Below are 20,042 nucleotides of genomic sequence, written 5' to 3'. Positions count from 1 at the left end.
TCCCTAAATGGAGATTCAACTTTCAGAAAGTTGGTAAGTGCAGAAAAAAGTCCCCAAATGCCAGGTGATATCCCAGAGACTGTTTGGTTTTCTGATAATGGTGAAGTCTTGTTGTAGCCATGAAGGTCACAGAATCATAGAAGTCGGGTCGGAAGGGACCTTGTAGATCTTCAAGTCCGACCCCCTGCCTGGGCAGGAGGAAAACTGGGCTCAAATGACCCCAGCCAGGTAGGCATCAAGCCTCTTCTTAAAGACCCCCAGGGTAGGAGCCAGCACCACTTCCCGTGGAAGTCGGTTCCAGATCCTAGCCTCCCTGACTGCGAAGTAGTTCTTACGGATGACTAATCTAAACCTACTCTCCAACAACTTGTGTCCGTTATTCCGTGTTATCCCTGAGGGTGCTAGAGGAAACAAGGTCTCCCCCAAAAAGGTCCAGGAAATATGGTCTCCCCCCAAAAGGTCCAGGAAGTATGCGAGAGGCAAGGATTTTTGTGGATATCTTTTATTGGACAAGCTGCATGGCTGGGATGGACTTAGACAAAGTTTGTTTGCCCTGGCCCTCCACTTAGCTACAACATAGTCTGAGTCCTCCCCCAAACTGCAGTTTCCTAGGCCTGGTTTCTCCTTTTCTCTCAAACATCAACTTTCAAATTTCAGTTTCTAACTGGAAAATTATCTCTCTCCCCAAAGAAGGAACTTAGAATTGGACACATCTACTACCATGGAGACACGATTTTGCATTCTTCAGCACTTATAATGAAAGCTTTTGTATACGTGCGTACCTTCACTGATTAAGAACTGTGTTCTTTGTCTCACTGAATTCTACATTTATAATGAAAAATATATTAACAAGAGTTTTTGAATGACTGAAAGAAAACACCAACATATATCTTTAATAACTCATTGGTGAATACTTACCTTAAAATAGATTTCACTGATAATGTTTTTGTGGGACTGTAGGGTAGGCATATTTTCTGAGTACCCTATAAAAGGAAAAAATACTAAGAGAAATTAGAATCAAATATATTGACATTTTCTATACATTTAACGGTGAACATTACTAAAGTTTAGCAACCTAAAAAAAGGAAAATAATCATGAGCCACAGCAGCTTTGGTTTTACTTAGATATCTTTATTAATGATGTGAACAGAGGTAAGGAAGAGTAACATGCCAAAAATGGGGATGGCACAAAATGGTTTAGGCAAGTCTAGACTAGAGAGAGATGCAAAGAACTTCAGACACAACTAACAGCACTTGATGGCCAGCATGAGGGCTGATGAAATTAAACTGCAGACAAGTTCAGGCCAATGGCCACTGGAGGGAGCAGCTTGAACCATGAAGTGTGTTCTAAAGTAACTAATTTGGAAACATACTAAAGCATATATGTAGACAGCTAAATTAATATGCTCAGGTGCTTCTGTGTTGCCACATAATACAAAGAAAGAGAAAAATCAGTGATAAGACATAACTAAATATTTTACATCATTAGACTTTGGCACTCAGTAGTACAAGATCTGAGGGCTAGAAGTTCATCATGAAGCAAAAAAGAATAAGCTTCTTGTCATCACCTTCAGGGCTCTTACCACCTACAATTCCCTTCTCATCGACTGTGCCCCCTCTTCCCACACTGCCTTACTAAACACTCTCCCTGTGTCCTTCCCATTTTACTCCTTGAGTGCTGCCCCATAAGCCCTCCTCTTCATTCTTGTCACTGAAGCCACACAGCATTCCTCTGCACATTCAAATATCTTTATAATGTGTCCACTTATGCTTGGACCAAAACAGTTTAGACCCTTAGTATTATTTACAGATCTAGATGGAAACCCTTTGGAGCAGAGCATCTCTCCCCTCTTCTGTTTTATGCACTGTTAACCGTAATGACAGTGCTTGGACTTGAGGGGACTCAAAGGCTTCCTGTAGGTGAACTTAACCAAGATGACAGAAAAGAAATATTCGTAGCATGGTTCCTTCAGAGAAAGCTTTTCCATATTTCCGTTGGGGTTTGCTAGTCCAGTATCTGTGACAATCGCTACATGGTAGCTAAGGAGTAATGTTAAGGATGTTGTGATACAATGGAAAAGAAGGAGATGCACTGTAGGGGAAGTTCAGACAGGCAGTCATTAGGATCTGTTTCTTACTGTTTTTTTCCAGAGAATTGAGCGGTATTGAGGAACACGTTGGTTGTTTTGGTCCGAGAGTACAACAGACAAAAAGAAAGGGTTCTTCTCTGCATCTGTACCTACATAATTCTGATGAACTGTAAAGAAAACATGACAAATGTTATCAAATGTGAAAAAAATTATAAGGAAAACTTCCTTTTTACAAAAGGAACTTTATTATTATTAGGATTCCAGCAGTATTTTGCACAAATCCCCCTAGTCATAGCACCACTGCTGAAACTGCTGTACAAATCTCTTCACACGATCAAAGCAAACTCTTCTCCGATTTCCTGCCATTCACCTTTCCCCAGCGTTCTGGGGATAGTCACTTGCCACTCGTTCTGCCCCACTAACTCCACCGTTTTCTGACTACTACTTCTTTTTTAATCCAATTTGTTTCCTCATTTCACTTATATCTATGGTCTCATTTCCCTCTAAAACCTATTGCCTTACTATGCCACTTAGAGTCCCTTTCCTCATTTATTTGACTTACATGCCACCCTGCACAAAAAAGGATCATAGAGGCTTATGATAAAAGGCAAAATAGCTTATTAAACCAATAAAAATATTAAAACAAGATAGCATAATAAAACAAATTATGGGCTAGTAACGGACAGTATGATTATGATTATTAGACTTTAAAAACTGAGAGGGGCCTACTGATTTATCCAACTACATCCTTACAATTCCAAGGGATTACATAATCCAATATAATTCCAAAATAAATGAACCTAAACTTTGAATCAGTTTTAAAACGAAGCTCAAACTTTTGTGAGGTGCAATTACATTAGTTTTTAACAGGCAAGGGTTTCAAGCGCATGTCTTTATTCTGTTAGGGATCTGAAGTTGCAACAAAACTTCAAAATCCGTTCATAAAACATTTCTACCAAAAGGAAAAGGGGTGGTACCAGAATTACTGCAGAAAAGTCTGATATAAGCAATAAGGGGCCCTTTGGGAATTGGAGCTGGGGGGCAAAAAAGGCACCAGTAGCAGGGCTCAAGTGCCTATATACTAACGCTAGGAGCATGGGAAACAAGCAGGATGAACTCCTGCTTGCAGAAAGCCCTACTAAGTCGTAGGTGTTATCTGAAACCTGGTGGGATTCTTCCCACGACTGGGCAGTACATATTGAGGGTTACAGGCTGTACAGAAAGGACAGGGTGGGGAAGAAAGGGGGAGGGATTGCGCTCTATGTCAATGAGCAATATACATCGACCCTCATCAAGACGGAATCGAAGGAGGAGAAAGTAGAAGGGTTGTGGGTTAAGTTACATGGGGGGCAAGGAGAAAGGAATTTGGTGGTAGGGGTCTGCTACACACCCCCACACCAAGGGGAAGAAATAGATGCGGGGCTCCTGAGGCAGCGCTCAGAGACCATAAAAACTAAGGAGGCAGTAGTCGTGGGGGACCTAAACTACCCAGACATCTGCTGGGAGACACAGACAGCAAAGTCCCACCATTCACGCACGTTCCTATCCTGCGTACAGGACCTCCACCTGACACAGGAGATACATGGTCCCACTAGGGGGAATGCCATACTGGACCTGGTATCGGCAACGGGGAATGATACGGTAGGGGACCTACAGATTGGTAGTCACCTGGGGGACAGTGATCACCAAATAATAGAATTCACCATAAGACGTCAAGTGGGAAAGGTAACTAGTAGGGTGAAAGTGCTAGATTTTAGGAAAGCTGATTTCAATGAATTCAAGCAATTAGTCAAGGACGCACTGCAGAGTAGGAGTTTTGAAGAGATGGGAGCCCAGGAAGGGTGGCTGCACCTTAAGGAAATGATCCTTCGGGCACAGAGGGAGACGATCCCGATGCGAGGAAAAAGAGGGAAAGGGGCCAGGAGGCTTCCCTGGCTGACCAGAGAAATCCAGGGCAGCCTGCGGACTAAAAGGGGAGCATATAAAAAGTGGAAACGGGGAGAGATTACCAAAGAGGAGTATACCTCCTCTGCTCGAACTTGTAGGGAGGCAGTTAGATGGGCCAAAGCTACCATGGAGCTGAGGATGGCATCCCAAGTAAAGGATAACAAAAATTTGTTTTTTAGATATATAAGGAGTAGAAGGAAGGCCCAGGGAGGAATAGGACCCCTACTAAATGGGCAGAAGCAATTGATGACGGACAGGGGGGACAAGGCTGAACTCCTCAACGAGTTCTTTGCCTCAGTGTTCCTAAGCGAGGGGCACGACAAGTCTCTCACTGGGGTTGTGGAGAGGCAGCAGCAGGGCGTCAGACTGCCAAGCGTAGACCCTGAGATGGTACAGAGTCACTTGGAGGAACTGGATGCCTTTAAGTCGGCAGGCCCGGATGGGCTCCATCCGAGGGTGCTGAAGGCACTGGCCGACGTCACTGCACAGCCACTGGCGGTAATATTTGAACACTCGTGGCGCATGGGCCAAGTCCCGGAGGACTGGAAAAGGGCCAGCGTGGTCCCCATTTTCAAGAAGGGGAGGAAGGAGGACCCAGGAAACTATAGGCCAGTCAGGCTCACCTCCATCCTAGGCAAAGTCTTCGAAAAAATTATCAAGGCTCACATCTGCGAGAGCCCGGCAGGACAAATTATGCTGAGGGGAAACCAGCACGGGTTCGTGGCAGGCAGATCATGCCTGACTAATCTAGTCTCTTTTTATGACCAGGTTACAAAACGCCTGGACGCAGGAGTAGGGGTTGACGTCGTATACTTAGACTTCAGGAAGGCCTTCGATACGGTATCCCACCCCATACTGGTGAACAAGTTAAGAGGCTGTGACTTGGATGACTACAGAGTCCGGTGGGTGGCAAATTGGCTAGAGGGTCGCACCCAGAGAGTCGTGGTGGATGGGTCGGTATCGACCTAGAAGGGTGTGGGCAGTGGGTCCCGCAGGGCTCGGTCCTTGGACCGATACTCTTCAGTGTCTTCATCAGCGACTTGGACGAGGGAGTGAAGTGTACTCTGTCCAAGTTTGCGGATGACACAAAACTGCGGGGAGAAGTGGACACGCCGGAGGGCAGGGAACAACTACAAGCAGACCTGGACAGGTTGGACATGTGGGCGGAAAACAACAGAATGCAATTCAACAAGGAGAAATGCAAAGTGCTGCACCTAGGGAGGAAAAATGTCCAGCACACCTACAGCCTAGGGAATGACCTGCTGGGTGGCACGGAAGCAGAAAGGGATCTTGGAGTCCTAGTGGACTCCGAGATGAACACGAGTCGGCAGTGTGACGAAGCCATCAGAAAAGCCAATGGCACTTTATCGTGCATCAGCAGATGCATGACGAACAGGTCCAAGGAGGTGATACTTCCCCTCTGTTGGGCGCTGGTCAGACCGCAGTTGGAGTACAGTGTGCAATTCTGGGCGCCACACTTCAAGAGGGATGTGGATGACCTGGAGAGGGTCCAGAGAAGGGCCACTCGTATCGTTAAGGGCTTGCAGGCCAAGCCCTATGAGGAGAGACTGGGGCACCTGGACCTCTTCAGCCTCCGCAAGAGAAGGTTGAGAGGCGACCTTGTGGCTGCCTATAAGTTCATCACGGGGGCACAGAAGGGAATTGGTGAGGCTTTACTCACCAAGGCGCCCCCGGGGGTTACAAGAAATAATGGCCACAAGCTAGCAGAGAGCAGATTTAGACTGGACATTAGGAAGAACTTCTTCACAGTTCGAGTGGCCAAGGTCTGGAATGGGCTCCCAAGGGAGGTGGTGCTCTCCCCTACTCTGGGGGTCTTCAAGAGGAGTTTAGATGGGCATCTAGCTGGGATCATCTAGACCCAGCACTCTTTCCTGCCTATGCAGGGGGTCAGACTCGATGATCTATTGAGGTCCCTTCCAACCCTAGCATCTGTGAATCTATGAACCTACGAATCTATGAACAAGACTTTGCAAATTTTAGGATTCACCCTACCTAGTGAAGCATCAGCTTTAGAAGTTCATGCTGTATAGTCTGTACAGTGAATAATTAGTTGCTGTGACAACATACTGCTCTGTGTGTGTCCCGAACTGTATTTATGGGATGGGTACAAACTGTTCAGGAAGAACAGGCAGGGGAGAAGAGAAAGAGGAGTTGTGCTTTATGTAAAAGAGCCATATGATTGCTCAGAGCTCCAGTACGAAGCTGGAGATAGGTCTGTTGCAAGTCTCTAGGTTAAGCTTAGAAGGGAAAGCAACAAGGATGATTGGGGGGGGGGATGTCGGTCCTGCTATAGGCCACCAGACCAGGAGGAAGTAGCAGACGAGGCTTTCTTCAAACAGCTAGCGCAAGTTTCCCGATCACAGGCCCTGGTTCTCAAGGGGGACTTTGATCACCCTAACATCTGCTGGGAAGGCAATGCAGCAGTCTGCAGGCAATCCAGGAAGTTTTTGGGAGTGTCAGTGACAACTTCCTGGTGCAAGTGTTGGCACGGCCAATTAGGGGCCATGCTCTTCTTGTGTGCTGTGCTCTTCTTGACCTGCTCACAAACAGGGAAGAATTGATGGGGGATGTAGTAGCAGATGGCAACTGAGGCAGCAGCAAACACGAGATGATTGAGTTCAGGATCCTGACAAAAGGAAGTAAGGAGAGCAGAAGAGTAGAGGACCCTGGACTTCAGAAAAGCAGACTTTGCCTCCCTCCAGGAACTGATGGACAGGATCCCATGGGAAGCCAATATGAGGGGGAAAGGAGTCCAGGAGAGCTGGCTGTATTTTAAAGAAACCTTACAGAAGGTGAAGGAATGAACCATTCTGATGTACAGCAAGAATAGCAAATATGGCAGGCAACCAGCTTGGCTTAGCAGAGAACTCTCCGGTGAGCTAAAACACAAAAAGGAAGCTTACAGGAAGTGGAAACTTGGAGATGACTAGGGAGGAGTTATAAGAATATTGCTCGGACATGCAGGAATGAAATCAGGAAGACCAAAGTGCAATTGGAGTCACAGCTAGCAAGGGACATTAAGGGTAACAAGAAGGATTTCTACAAGCACATTAGCAACAAGAGGAAGGTCAGGGAAAGGATGGGTCCCTTACTGAATGGGAGAGGCTGCTTAGTGACAGATGAGGAAAAGGCTGAAGCACTCAGTGCCTTTATTGACCTCGGATCTTTACAAGCAACATCAGCCCCCAGACTACTGCACCTGGCAGCACAGTTTGGGGAAGACGTAAGCAGAGAACAGCAGTGAAAGAACAGATCAGGGACTATTCAGAAAAGCTGGATGTGTACAAGTCCATGGGGCTGGATGCAATGCACCCAAGGGTGCTGAGGGAGTTGGCTGATGTGATTGCAAAGCTGCTGGCCGTTGTCCTTGAAAATCTGTCGTGATCAAGGGAGGTCCCAGGCAATTAGAAAAGTACAAACATAGTGCCCATCTTTGAGAAAGGGAAGGAGGGTCCAGAGAACTACAGAGCTGTCAGCCTCACCTCAGTCCCTGGAAAAATTATGCACCAGGTCCTCAAGAAATCTATTTCTAAGCACTTGGAGAAGAAAGTGATTGATCAGGAACAGTCAGCATGGATTCACCAAGGGCAAGTCATGCCCGACCAACCTGATTGCCTTCTATGACGAGATGACTGCCTCTGTAGATGTGGGAAGAACAGTGGACGTTGATATCCCTGGACTTTAGCAAGGCTTTTGATGCTGTCTCCCATAGCATTCTTGCAAGCAAACTGAGGAAGTACCGGTTGGATTAATGGACTGTAAGGTGGATAGAAAGCTGGCTGGATCGTCAGTCTCAACAGGCAGTGATCAATGGCTCGAGGTCTAGTTGAAAGCTGGTATCAACTGGAGTGCGCCAGGGGTTGGTCCTGGAGCCTGTCTTGTTCAATATCTTCATTAACGATCTGGAAGATGTGATGGAGTGCACCCTCAGCAAGTTTGCAGATGACACACCAAGCTTGGGGGAGTAGTAGATATGTAGAAGGGTAGGGCTAAGATTCAAGGAGACCTCAACAATTTGGGGGATTGGGCCAGAAGAAATCTCATGAAATTCAGCAAGGACAAATGCAAAGTCCTGCACATAGGATAAAAGAATCCCATTTACCACTACAGGCTTGGGACCAACCAGCAAAGCAGTTGCTCTGCAGAAAATGACCTGGGGGTTACACTGGACAGTAAGTTGAATACGCACCAACAATGTGCTCTTGTTGCCAAGAAGGCTAACGGCATCCTGCACTGCATAAGCAGGAGCATTGCCAGCAGATCGATGGAACTGATTCTTCCCCTCTATTCAGCACTGATGAGACCACATCTGAAATCCTGTATCCAGTTTTAGGCCCCCCACTACAGAAAGGATGTGGACAAGTTGGAGAGAGTCCAGCGGAGAGCAACAAAAATGATTAGGAGCTGGGGCACATGACTTCTGAAGAGAGGCTGAGGGAACTGAGTTTATTTAATTTGCAGAAGAGAAGACTGAGGGGGGCATTTAATAGCAGCCTTCAACTCCCTGAAGAAGGGTTCCATAGAGGATGGAGCTGGACTGTTCTCAGCGGTAGCAGATGACAGAACAAGGAGCAACGGTCTCCAGCAGGAGCAAGGGAAGTTTAGCTTGGATATTAGGAAAAAACACTCTCACTAGGAGCTTTTGAAGCACTGGAACAGGTTACCTAGAGAGGTTGTGAAATCTCCATCCTTCGAGGTTTTTAAGGCCCAGCTCAAGAAAGCCCTGGCTGGAATGATCTAGTTGGGGACAGTCCTGCTTTGAGCAAGGGGTTGGACTAGGTGGCCTCCTAAGGTCCCTTCCAACCCTAATTTTCTATAATTGTATGTGGTGTGTCTTCAGATTATAAAGACTTTGGAAGACAGGCCTGATATGGTCTGCCAGTCCACCTTCTATACAACACTGTTCAAGTCTCCTTAATACAATTAAAGTTCATACCATGCACTTCTAAATAATTACAATTATTTAAGGCTACTTACAAAAGTTTAATTACCTTTTCCTAGGAAATATTTAAAATACCATCTGGTGTGGTACTCTGGATTTTCCAAGTGCACATCTGTTCTGCACCATGTACCTGGGGTATAATCTGTATTCTGGAACAAAAACAAAACTGGAAAATTATTAGCCATTAACATCTCAACATTAAAGGAGGAAAAATAATGCAAGAAAAAACAAACAAAAATTGTTCAAATGCCACAAAGGAGTTTGATCATTTTGCCTACTCTTTATTTGAAAGCACAAGGTTGATTTAGGAATCAATTTTTTTATTCAACAAAAATAAACATTTCTTACGACTCGTCTAAAACCAAACATTTTCTCCATTCCTTCAGCCTTTCCTCCCTGGCTCTCCCCCTTTGTACAACTGAGGTTTGGATGGCCCCTTAATATTCCACGGACAGTGACAGTAAGTTTGGATGCAGGAGTTATTGCTAATTAGTAGATTTTGAAAACTCGTCCAAAAGTTCTGCCTTGGGATTTTTCTCCCTAACACAATCCTCAATGCTTCCTGTTATGGCAACCCATGCTTCTGGGATGAGGGAATCCCATTACAGCCCTGCTGGCAGTAACAAGGGGTGTGTGAGTGGAACATAGGCCCCAGGCATTGATTTAACTGGGGTGCCACAACAATATAGCCTGGGATGCAGCCTCAGCAGGAACAGCAGCTTGTGTGCCATAAGACTGATACTTGGTATTCCTTCTCTCCCTACAGCTCTCATTGACTGGCTGCGTAAACCCCCTAAACTCGACCCTCAGCAGGAGTCCAGTGCAAAGTAGTTATTTTGCTTTAAAAATCATACCCTATCAATTTTAAATTAATTTCCCTATGAATTTTCCATTTTAACAAATCCTTGGGGAATAATCACGCTACCTCCACTGCAACCTGAAAATAGATGTCATTTTAGCCACTGTCTCTTGCCATGAGGACCTTCGCTCCATATTCTGCTCCATGATTTTAGACAGAACAACCTACTTTCAATTTTAAGTACAGGCAGTCCTTGGACTTACGACACAATTGGTTCCTGAAAACCGCGTCTTAAGTCGAAACGTTGCAGCTTGGAACCAATTTTCTCATAAGAAACAATGTTATAAAGGGGGGATTGGTTCCTGAACCAAGGTCCCATACCGTTTTCAACAAAAATACCCCAGGATTTTGTACTCGAACAATTATAGATGAGTAATATAGCTACATGAATGTATTTATATTGTAAACAGCAATCATATTGATTTGGAAGGACTTCTTTGAGGTCACTTTGCTGAACTTTTTGAAAGGCTCTTGGTTGGACTTTTTGAAGGGTTCTTGGCTGGAGTCTTCTCAGGAGTCCTGGCTGCAGGTTTTTCTGGAGTCTTGTCTGCTTTCTTAAAGAAAGTGTCCAAGGAAGTTTGGACAGATGTTCTCCAGGGAGATGAGCAATGCAGCGAACTCGTTCGCTGGTGTGGCGTCGCATTGGATCAGGCATTGTAAAGTCGAAACTGATGTCATAAAGTTGAAACAGGGTGTCAATTTATAAACCTTGTAAGTGTGAAACACTGCAACTCGAAACGTTGTAAGTCAAGGACTGCCTGTATTTTACGGGGTCTTGGGCCCAGCTGTGCCTGGCCTTGTACATAGAGAGCAGGGCAGTTAAAGGGACCTTATTATTTCTTTTTGCACACCTATGAATAAATAAGCACCACGGCAAACCTCACACTTCCTTGGAAACCAAGACCACTTGGGTCAAGGCCTCAAGCAGACTGGTGCAGTAACTGGAACTACATGTGCAGAGGAAGTGGACCTGTCTGACCAATGCTTTTAGGAGGTCCTACTACTATCATGGGTCACTGCCACAGATTAACTTTACACTGTAGCAAAACTCCAGATGTTTCTTCCATCATTCCAATGTGTTTTCAACACACAGTCCTTTTACTATTTCATGGCTGCAATACCATTTGGACACTTGATATAGAAATATTTAATCTTTTCTCTGATTCTCATGTGCAGCTGTATTATAAGCTATTTATATTTAAGAACAAGCACGGCATGCCAAGACCAAGGTTCTAAGCAAGGAACAGCATCCAAGTTTATCCCAGATTACCTTTCAGTACAGTAATAACATATGGTAGTGATTCAGCTGCTTTCCAATAAGAAAACATAAGCACTGCATGTTAACATTCAGTAATACTGATACTGATCGCTGTCTTATAAGGAAGCATGAACTACTCTGTGCCAATGAAGCTAGAAATGGCCTGAAGTCGCCTGTTGAGAATGCAAGTAACGCATGTCACTACTGCATAAGAAAACCTGGCGGCAGAGACACTGTCACACTTTCAGCAGCAATTCTAAGGCTTGGCCAAGTCATAGCTACGAGGCCAGTGGGTAGATAAGTTTTTATCTTGTGGATCATGTAAACTATTATGAGCCGATTTTCCATTTCTGCAGCATAAAGCCTGTTATAATTGTAATCATTTAATCTCAGGTGTGCCTGAATGATGTGAAGAATGTTGTAATTCTAATGTTTAAGAGCTTACAGCTGACCAGGGCTAGGTATACAAGCAGAATTCAATCCTGCTTGGAATTATGTGAAGACACAATGACAGAGAACAGACACAAAAATGATGATGGCAAAGAGATGAAGGCAAATTTTATGGTCAGAATCTTAAAAAGCTTAATTTTTTTCACTTCTTCAAGAGTTACAGACGGATCAAGCCACCTTTTATGTACCTACATAAGGAGAAAAGAGCCTTCTGCTATCAAAAATTATTTAGCCAAAGACCTTATCTGAACCAATGTCTGCAAGCTGAAGTAAGACAAGTACGCACTAAAGTAACATGCATATTTCTACAACAGAACTTATCAGAAGTCTTTAAAAATCAAGAGGTATAACTTTAAGATGTACCCTGCCATTCTTCCATAAGTTATTGGGCATATTGCAGGCGTTCTTTGGTAAAGATCTATGCCTTGTGTTATGTACACATACAGCATACAATTGATGTTTTACAAGGGAAAGTTTCAGAAAGCTAAAAACAATGAGTTTGGAAAAATCATTTACATTTTTCTGTTTAAATTCTAACTCGGAGTTTTTTTAAAACATTTACCTATCATACACTTTTCCGTAATTGAGGAAACAAAAGGTCCCACTGGTTAAACCACCAGCATGAGTTAGTGGGAAGTAAAAGCAGCTATAAAAACAAGTCATATAACAGGGTCAAACTCACCCGGCCTTGTGTGCTAGAGGAGTAGTATGTGGGTGGTCTGTGGGCCAGATCAGGGCCACAGACCACTCCCCAACCCCCACACCAGATCCAATGCATGCAGCACCCACTCAGGCTGGTCTGGGATCCACACTACACATAGCGCCAGGCCAGCCAGAATGCTGCAGAATGTGCAGCTTCCACCCCAGCCAGTCTAGGATGTGCACTGTACATGGTGCTCTGAACCAGCTGGAGTAGGCACCACACCTGGTGCAGTCCTGAAGCAGCTGGGCTGGGGCACAGGGGCATGCAGTGCAGTTCGCAGAAAGGGCACCACAAGCAGCACAGTCCAGATGGGGCAGGCACTGGATGCAGCACGGATCCCTGATCTACCAAAGTACGGGCTGCATGTGAAACGTGTCTCGGACCCTGCCCCTGGAGCTGATCCAGAGCATGTCATACATGGATTGACTCAGATCCAGGGGCAACAACACAGGCTGGACAATGGAGCTCCACAGGCTGGGATCCAACTCATGGACCATATCTTTGACACCTCTGTTAGACACTAAAGGAAGAAAGAGGAAGTAGGTGATCACTGATAATGAATATAAAATAAGAGCCAGGAACTGTATAAAATAAGGGAAGAAAAAACACACAATGAGAAATCTACAGTCAAAGGGAAATGCAACAAAGAGCTTGTTTGTTTGTTTAAAAGAGATTTATTGGCCCATTGCCTGACCAACTTGATTGCCTTCATCATATGATGAGGTAACTGGCTCTGTGGATGTGGGGAGAGCAATGGACACGATATACCTTGACTTTAGCAAAAGAAATCCTTTTGCCTCTAGACCAATAAGGCTACAACCTGGATACCTGACTTTAGCAAGGCTTTTGATACAGTCTCCCATAACACTCGCACAGGCAACTGAGGAAGTACAGGTTGAATGAATGGACTGTAAAGTAGATAGAAAACTGGCTGGATTGTCGGGCTCCGAGGGTAGCAATCAATGGCTCGATGTCTAGCTGGCAACTGGTATCAAGTGGAGTGCCCCATGGGTCAGTTTTGGGGCCTGTTTTTTTTCAATATCTTCATCAAGGTCCTGGAGGATGGGATAGAGTGCACCTTCATCAAGTTTGTGGATGACGCCAAGCTGGGGTGAGTAATAGATACGCTGGAGGGTAGAGCTAGAATTCAGAGAGACCTCAACAAATTGGAGGATTAGACCAAAAGAAATCTCATGAGGTTCAACAATGACAAGTGCAAAGTCCTGCACTTAGGACGGAGCGATCTCATGCACTGATACAGGCAGGGGGCTGACTGGGTAAGTAGCAGCTCTACAGAAAAGGACCTGGGGGTGACAGTGGACAAGAAGCTGAACAGGAGCCAGCAGTGTGCCCTTGTCACCCAGAAGGCTAACAGCATACTAGGCTGCATTAGTAGGAGCGTTGCCAGCAGATCAAGGGAACTGATTCTTCTTTTATTTGGCACTGGTGACACCACATCTGGACTCGTGTCCAGTTTTGGGCCCCCCACTACAGAAAGGATGTGGACAAATTGAGGAGTCCAGCAGAGGGCAACAAAAATGGTTAGGAGCTGGAGCACATGACTTCTGAGGAGAGGCTGAGGGAACTGGGTTTATGTAGTCTGGAGAAGACAAGACTGAGGGGATTTAATAACAGCCTTCAACTCCCTGCAGGGGGGCTGCAAAGAGGATGGAGCTGGAGTGTTGTCAGCAGTGGCAGATGACATAACAAGAAGCAATAGGCTCAAGCTGCAGCAAGGGAAATTTAGGTTAGATATTAGGACAAACTTTCTCACAAGGAAACAGGTTACCCAGAGAGGCAGAGGAGTCTCCATCCTTGGAGGTCTTTAAGACACAGCTAGACAAAGCCTTGGCTGGGATATAGTCGAGGATGGTCCTGCTATGAGCAGAGGGTTGAACTAGATGACCTTTCGAGGTCCCTTACGATCCAAGTTGTCTTATTATTCTACTAGATGGAAATAGTAACATTTTCAATTATAATACAGAAAATCAGAATCATTCATTCATATTTTTGTTCCATATTTGGGGAAAATACCTGATTATGTATCCAGGTTATCAAATGATGGTGAAATGCTTCATTTCCACAGTAAAGCCAGACACTTTCACATCAGCACGTCTACATAATTTGCACTTGGTTTTAAAAGAGGTGACGAAGGAGCCCTTTGGACCATTAATGTTGATATTCAATAAGTATGGAGAACTGGGAAAGTTTTAGAAGACATAGCACACCTACTATTGGTCCAATAGTTAAAAAAGTAAAAATAGTTAAAAAGATAAATCAGACTGCCTAGGTAGATGGTCCACAGTGTATTTAATGTCAACCTGATACCAATCCCAGGTAAAAGAATAATGGATTAGGACTCAACAAATTAAAGGAATACAATACAATGAAAGTCAATCAAAATGTGCTGAAGTAAAAAAGATATCTTGCTAAAAAAGCTTAGTACTTTTTTCATGAAATTACCAATTTGTTTGATAAAGTGTTGGTGTACCATACTAGATAAGGTATTTTACTTCGAACTGCACAACATTTTGATAAAGAAGCTGAAATAATCTCTATTACTTGGGAAGTCAGGCACAAGCAAGCAACGTGCATGATCTAATATAAAGTCATGCTTCCAGGAAGAAAGAATTCTGACCATACTTACAGGATAGGAAAATGTTATCTTGGGAAGCAGCAATTCTAAAAAGGACATAGGGGTCATAGTGCATAATCATATGAAAATAAGTTTCCACTGTGACTGTGGCCAAGAGGGCTACCTTTTTTTTTTGGATGCATAAACAGGATTATCAAGGAGAAACGGGCAAGTTATATTAAGAGTGTATTTGGCATCAGTATGGCCATTACTAGAATGCTATGTTCAGGCCTGCTGTCTACAGCTGACAAAGAATTTTGGACAAGATTTAGGAAATAGTCACAAGAATGATAAAGGATTTTAAAATATGCCATACTGTGATTAAGGATAATTTGATCACAGTCTGTAAGTACCTATCCAGAGAACAGAAATTTGACAGAAGGCTTTTCGATCTAGGAAACAAAGCAGCTAGAAGGATTAGCTAGATAAAAACTAAGCTACAGCCCCTGGAACAGTTTATCATGGGTTTAAATACATTTGCCATCACAAGGAAATTTTAAATTAAGGTTTAATGTTTTTGTCAAAGATGCACTCTAAGCCAATAAAGAATTAATTTGGAGTTCTCTTGACTGTGCCATATGGGAGGTCAGACTACATGGTCATAATAGTCCCTTTCAACTTCAAAAACAATATAGATATGATATGTATTCTGCCCTACGAAGTAAAGAAACCAGAATAACCACCAGGAAGGCTACTACAGTTAATTGAGAGTCTTAGAGTTAAATATTTTCCTCACTTTAAGTTAACTGGATCAGTCTGAAGGCCATTTGGTTTACTATGAGTGAAATGATGCAAAATACAGAATCAGTAAGATATTTTAGACATCCCCTGAAGTCGTACTGAGCTACCTTTCTGTAAGACGTGACATTTGCAGGACATACTATTATTAATGTGATTTGAAGATTGTATTGGTAGTCTTTTGGAATGACTTGCATAGACCATCAGGACTTTACTGTTTGTGCAACTGCTCAAAACCCATTTCTTGCCTGCAGACACTAACAACAAGCCTAATTTTCTTCAAAGTCAAATGTATACAGCCTCAAATCCTGTCTCATATGCTTTAAGTATGTAGAAGACTTAAAGCTTATTTGTTAATAACATCATAAATCATACAGAGATTGCAACTTTACTACACTTTTTGAATAACATTTTTTTTTCATCTCTGTGGATTGTTTGATACAGAGAGGCAAGGATTTTTGACGATATATTTTACTGGAACAATTGTATAGTTGCAAGAGATGTTAGACAAAACTGTACAGCTGTCCCAATAAAGTATATCACCACAAAATCCTTGCCTCTCATTTTCTGGATGATGACAGCTATATTACTCCATACTTGTTTGATGCAACATGTGCAACTGCATTATAGTGCATTCCCATTCTGTTTTAAGTTTCAAAAGAAAGATCCATTATCACACAAAGCTGTCAGAGAGCTCAACAGAAAACTTGCAGTATTATGAAGCCCCTTTTTCAGCTAGCGCAAGTACATTGCTAAAGACAGGTAATGAGCACTATTTCTAAATATTCGGGCAGTATTTTTTTTGTTGGACAGGTAAGGAACTTGTGTAAGCAACAGATCCAATACTTATATAAAACTGCCCATATAAAAATGCCCAATAATTTATTCTTGAAAGTTAAGCAGTTACAAACTTACCACATTTCCTTACTTTTATAATTACTTTCTTACACATGATGCTTGGACAATGTTCTCCAGATATTTCCACTTTTCATTACTTGATAAAATTAAATGTTCAAACTAATTAAAGAAAAGTTGCTTAAGCCTGTCTTTTGCCAACCAGTAACAGGCATAAAAAGTTATATCCTGACAAAGGCCTTAATTTTCTGACATCTTGCCACCTAAGTGAAGTCCACAGCTTCAAAATTTAGCCATTTATCTTGTCAAAAACATAGGAAAATAATTTTAGAGTAAGTGCATGTTCCACATGCAACGATACTGAACTAACTCAGTTGCTCAAATCAATCAGTCCTTTATTCTGATTCTGGCAAGAGTCAATACCAAATGCTTCAATATACTCCTAACCCACAGCACTACTCTGTTCTGTTAATTTTGTAATGATTGTTGGGGGCTCCTTTCCAACTGCAAGGTCACCACATTGTGTTCTAAAGCAGGGGTCAGCAAGCTAGGGCCTGCACACCACATCTGGCCCACAAAGCCTTTGATTCTGACTCTCAAACGTGGGGCTTTAGCAGAGTTTGGCAGTGGGGGACTTTGGCAGCAGTTGTTCTTCCAATGCCGCTGTGGAGAGAAGTGACAGCTCTGGGAGCTCTCATCATACCACCACGGAGAGAAGCACTGGTGGTGGCGGCCAGGTGCTAGAGCTGACCCATCTCTGACTCAAGCGGGGTCATTCCAACCTGCAATCTGAAAAGGTTGCCAACTGCCATTTTTAAGTGCTGTTTGGTTTGACCAATACATATGCACGTGAATACTTCTGAGAAAAATACCCTGAAAAAGTCCATCCAGAGCAGCCAGAAAAACATCCTACTATTGAACATACAGCACTTAGCTGATTTAATTGTTAATATTTGCAACCGTAAAAGGAAAAAACAATAAACAAACAGAGATCTTCTCTTACCTCGTCAGAAGAGCCATTTTCTACCCGGAATCGTCCAGCTCTTTGAATGGCTCCATCAGCATCACTAGATATAAGCTGTAAAAAAGATCTTAAATTACTTGTTCTAGTTTCAGAAGCCCCTGCCAAATCAAAAATTAAAACATGATCACCCAAGTTTGGCTTTCCCCATCACAGCCAATGGCATGTAACTTCAGTGGAAATCAGGTCAGCTTAGAGCAGCTACTACCAGGGATTGGGGAAAACCAACTTCCCTCTGAAACAAGTTCACTGCAGTTCTAAGATCTCTTACAGGAAAAAGAAGTCTTTTTCTTGCCTCATGGAGCTGCTGCCCACTAGTGAGAAGCTTTATCTCAATTACTGACTGGGCTGACATGTGAGCTGCTTATAACGAGGCCTGAACCATCAGAAACGTTGTTCTGCTAAGTGGGTATCAAACAAAAGATAGTTTTATCCAGCACTAGAAGGGTAAATTGCCTGGATTATGGCAACATGCAAACTACAGAAGGAAGAAAAGGAAGAAAAGGACATTTACAGTAGGCCCAACTTTAATTCAAAATAAAGTAACCACAATATGTGTTATCATTTAAAGCCAAATAAGCAATGGGCTTCCCTCCCTGTGAGTGGGGCCCCAAGCAGGTATGCTTGGAGAGGAAAGCCAGGGAAGGAGAGTTAAGTGCTCTTCTAGTGGACAAGGTCCCCTGCTGCCAGGTCTAGGGAAAGCACGTTGGATTTTTAAACCAGGACTATCCAACTTCTAAATGACCAGAGACCACATGCCCCACAGGCTGCAACAATGGGCCCCCTGCTGCACTGTGTGCAGGCACACCCCTAACCCTGAACTCCCCGACTGCTGGCTCCCCCACACCCTGGACAGTGCTGCTCAGGGGCTCGAAGTGAAAGCCAGAGGAGGGAGGCTGCTGCTGTAGCCAAAGCAATGGGAGCAGCAACGGCTAGGTGGAAGCTGGGGCTGCATGTTAAACCCCCAAGGGCTGTCAGTCAGACAGTCCTGTTCTCAGCAGTGCAGTATGCCCTCATTCCTTTGCATAGCCATGATACTACAGACTGGTGGGGCCACCAGCCAGCGCTGCTATTTTCCCTCATCAGGCCCTACAGGACTCAGCAGCAGGCTTTTAAAATGCAAGGATCACCTCTACCTGGACCAGTTTATTTTCTCTGGCAGTGCTAAACACCCCTTAAAATCTCAACAGAAAATCCGTTTTGTCAGACCGTGAATATAGCCTACAAATTTCCAAGCACAACCTGTAAACACAGACAGCCCCAGTTTCAGCAGCTTCTGCCTTTCCCAAGGCCCTTCCTCAGTCCACTTTGTCAAAAAGCCACGTCAGCACTTTCTGATGGGGTCCTTCCTTGTCCCTACCAGCAGCAACTCCCCAGACTTCCCACCTGGGAAACATTTGTTCTGTCAGGCACTGGTCATGGTCAAGCACCTCAATACTCTCCTTGGTCCAATAGTTTCCGCTATCTAGCGGAATGAGTTTTAGTTCAAAGTGCCCTTTAAGTTAGCAGGTAAGCCCCTTCATACCTACAGTCTCTCAAATCCTCTCCAGCTCCCTAGTCTAGGGGCATTTTTACACTTGCTCCGGGAAGCACAGGGGGAGCACTTTAATTAGCGAGTCATGCTAATTAAATGTGCCCGAGCGTCACGTTATCAGCATCCCCCACGCTGAAAAATGATGGCGGGGCTAAAACCCATTGAACAAGCTTTAGTTCAATGCTCCCCACCGCCATTTTTCAGCACGAGGATGCTGATACACATGATGCCAGAGTCTGCTGAAGCGCGTTTATTTCCGTGACTGAATTGAGTCTGCTCCGACGCACTGGATTTCCAGTGCACCGGAGCCAGCTCCCTGCACATGTATAGGAGCCCTAGGACACTCCTACACATCTGTCCAGGGACCTTTCAACAGATCCCAACTGGTCATCTCCTGGAACTCCTACAGATTTCTGCATCTTCTCTATATTTAGTAGTCTTAAGTGCATGCCCTCTAACTCCTCTAACCAGGTGCAACAAGTATGTACTATGTGGACTACAAGGAACTAAACAAAACTCAACAGCTGATAACCGACACTCAGGAGAAAACCAAACTCCTTAACGAATCCTTTGTGTCGGTATTTCACCAGTCCAAGGGTGTTAGCCTGCTTGACAGGATACAGGATGAGTGAGGTGGGGGTGATCACCCTCCCATAGCTGGCAAAGATCTTGTGGGAAAACATCTAGAGGCTGGATATCTACAAAGTCACCAGGACTGGATGAACTACACCCAAGAGTGCTGAAAGAATTGGCCAACATCATCGCACAACCTACGGCAAAGCTATTTGAGGACTCGCAGCACTCAGGAGAGATCCCAGAAGACTGGAAGAGGGCCAATGTGGTGTCTACCTTCAAGAAAGGGAGAAAGGACCCCCCGGGAAATTACAGACCAATCAGTTTGACCTCTACCCCTGGAAAAATACTGGAAAAAGTTATCAAAGAATCCATTATTGATAAGCTAACTGAAGGCAGTATTCTAAACGACAGCC

The 20,042-nt window shown here is 44.1% G+C and overlaps 1 protein-coding gene across 9 annotated transcripts in view; it reads right to left on the bottom strand.

Moving 5' to 3' along the window:
• GARNL3 (GTPase activating Rap/RanGAP domain like 3) overlaps positions 1-20,042 on the bottom strand; it is a 117,364-nt gene that overhangs the window by 50,187 nt on the left and 47,135 nt on the right. For 7 of the 9 annotated variants that reach the window (XM_059715787.1, XM_059715786.1, XM_059715790.1 and 4 more), the window contains 4 exons: positions 17,502-17,576; positions 9,050-9,149; positions 2,139-2,257; positions 919-983 (listed from right to left, as the gene is read on the bottom strand). In XM_059715787.1, coding sequence (XP_059571770.1) covers positions 919-983; positions 2,139-2,257; positions 9,050-9,149; positions 17,502-17,576 — 359 coding nt within the window. Of the gene's footprint in view, positions 1-918; positions 1,002-2,138; positions 2,258-7,665; positions 7,910-9,049; positions 9,150-17,501; positions 17,577-20,042 lie in introns of those variants that run through there. The other 2 variants (XM_059715791.1, XM_014603564.3) reach the window with 2 other exon arrangements.

This window comes from Alligator mississippiensis, chromosome 12 (assembly GCF_030867095.1).
Source record: "Alligator mississippiensis isolate rAllMis1 chromosome 12, rAllMis1, whole genome shotgun sequence".
Classification (NCBI taxonomy): Eukaryota; Metazoa; Chordata; order Crocodylia; family Alligatoridae; genus Alligator; species Alligator mississippiensis.
Note: the sequence above shows the minus strand (reverse complement) of the source record. Positions and strands in the feature narration are given on the sequence as shown.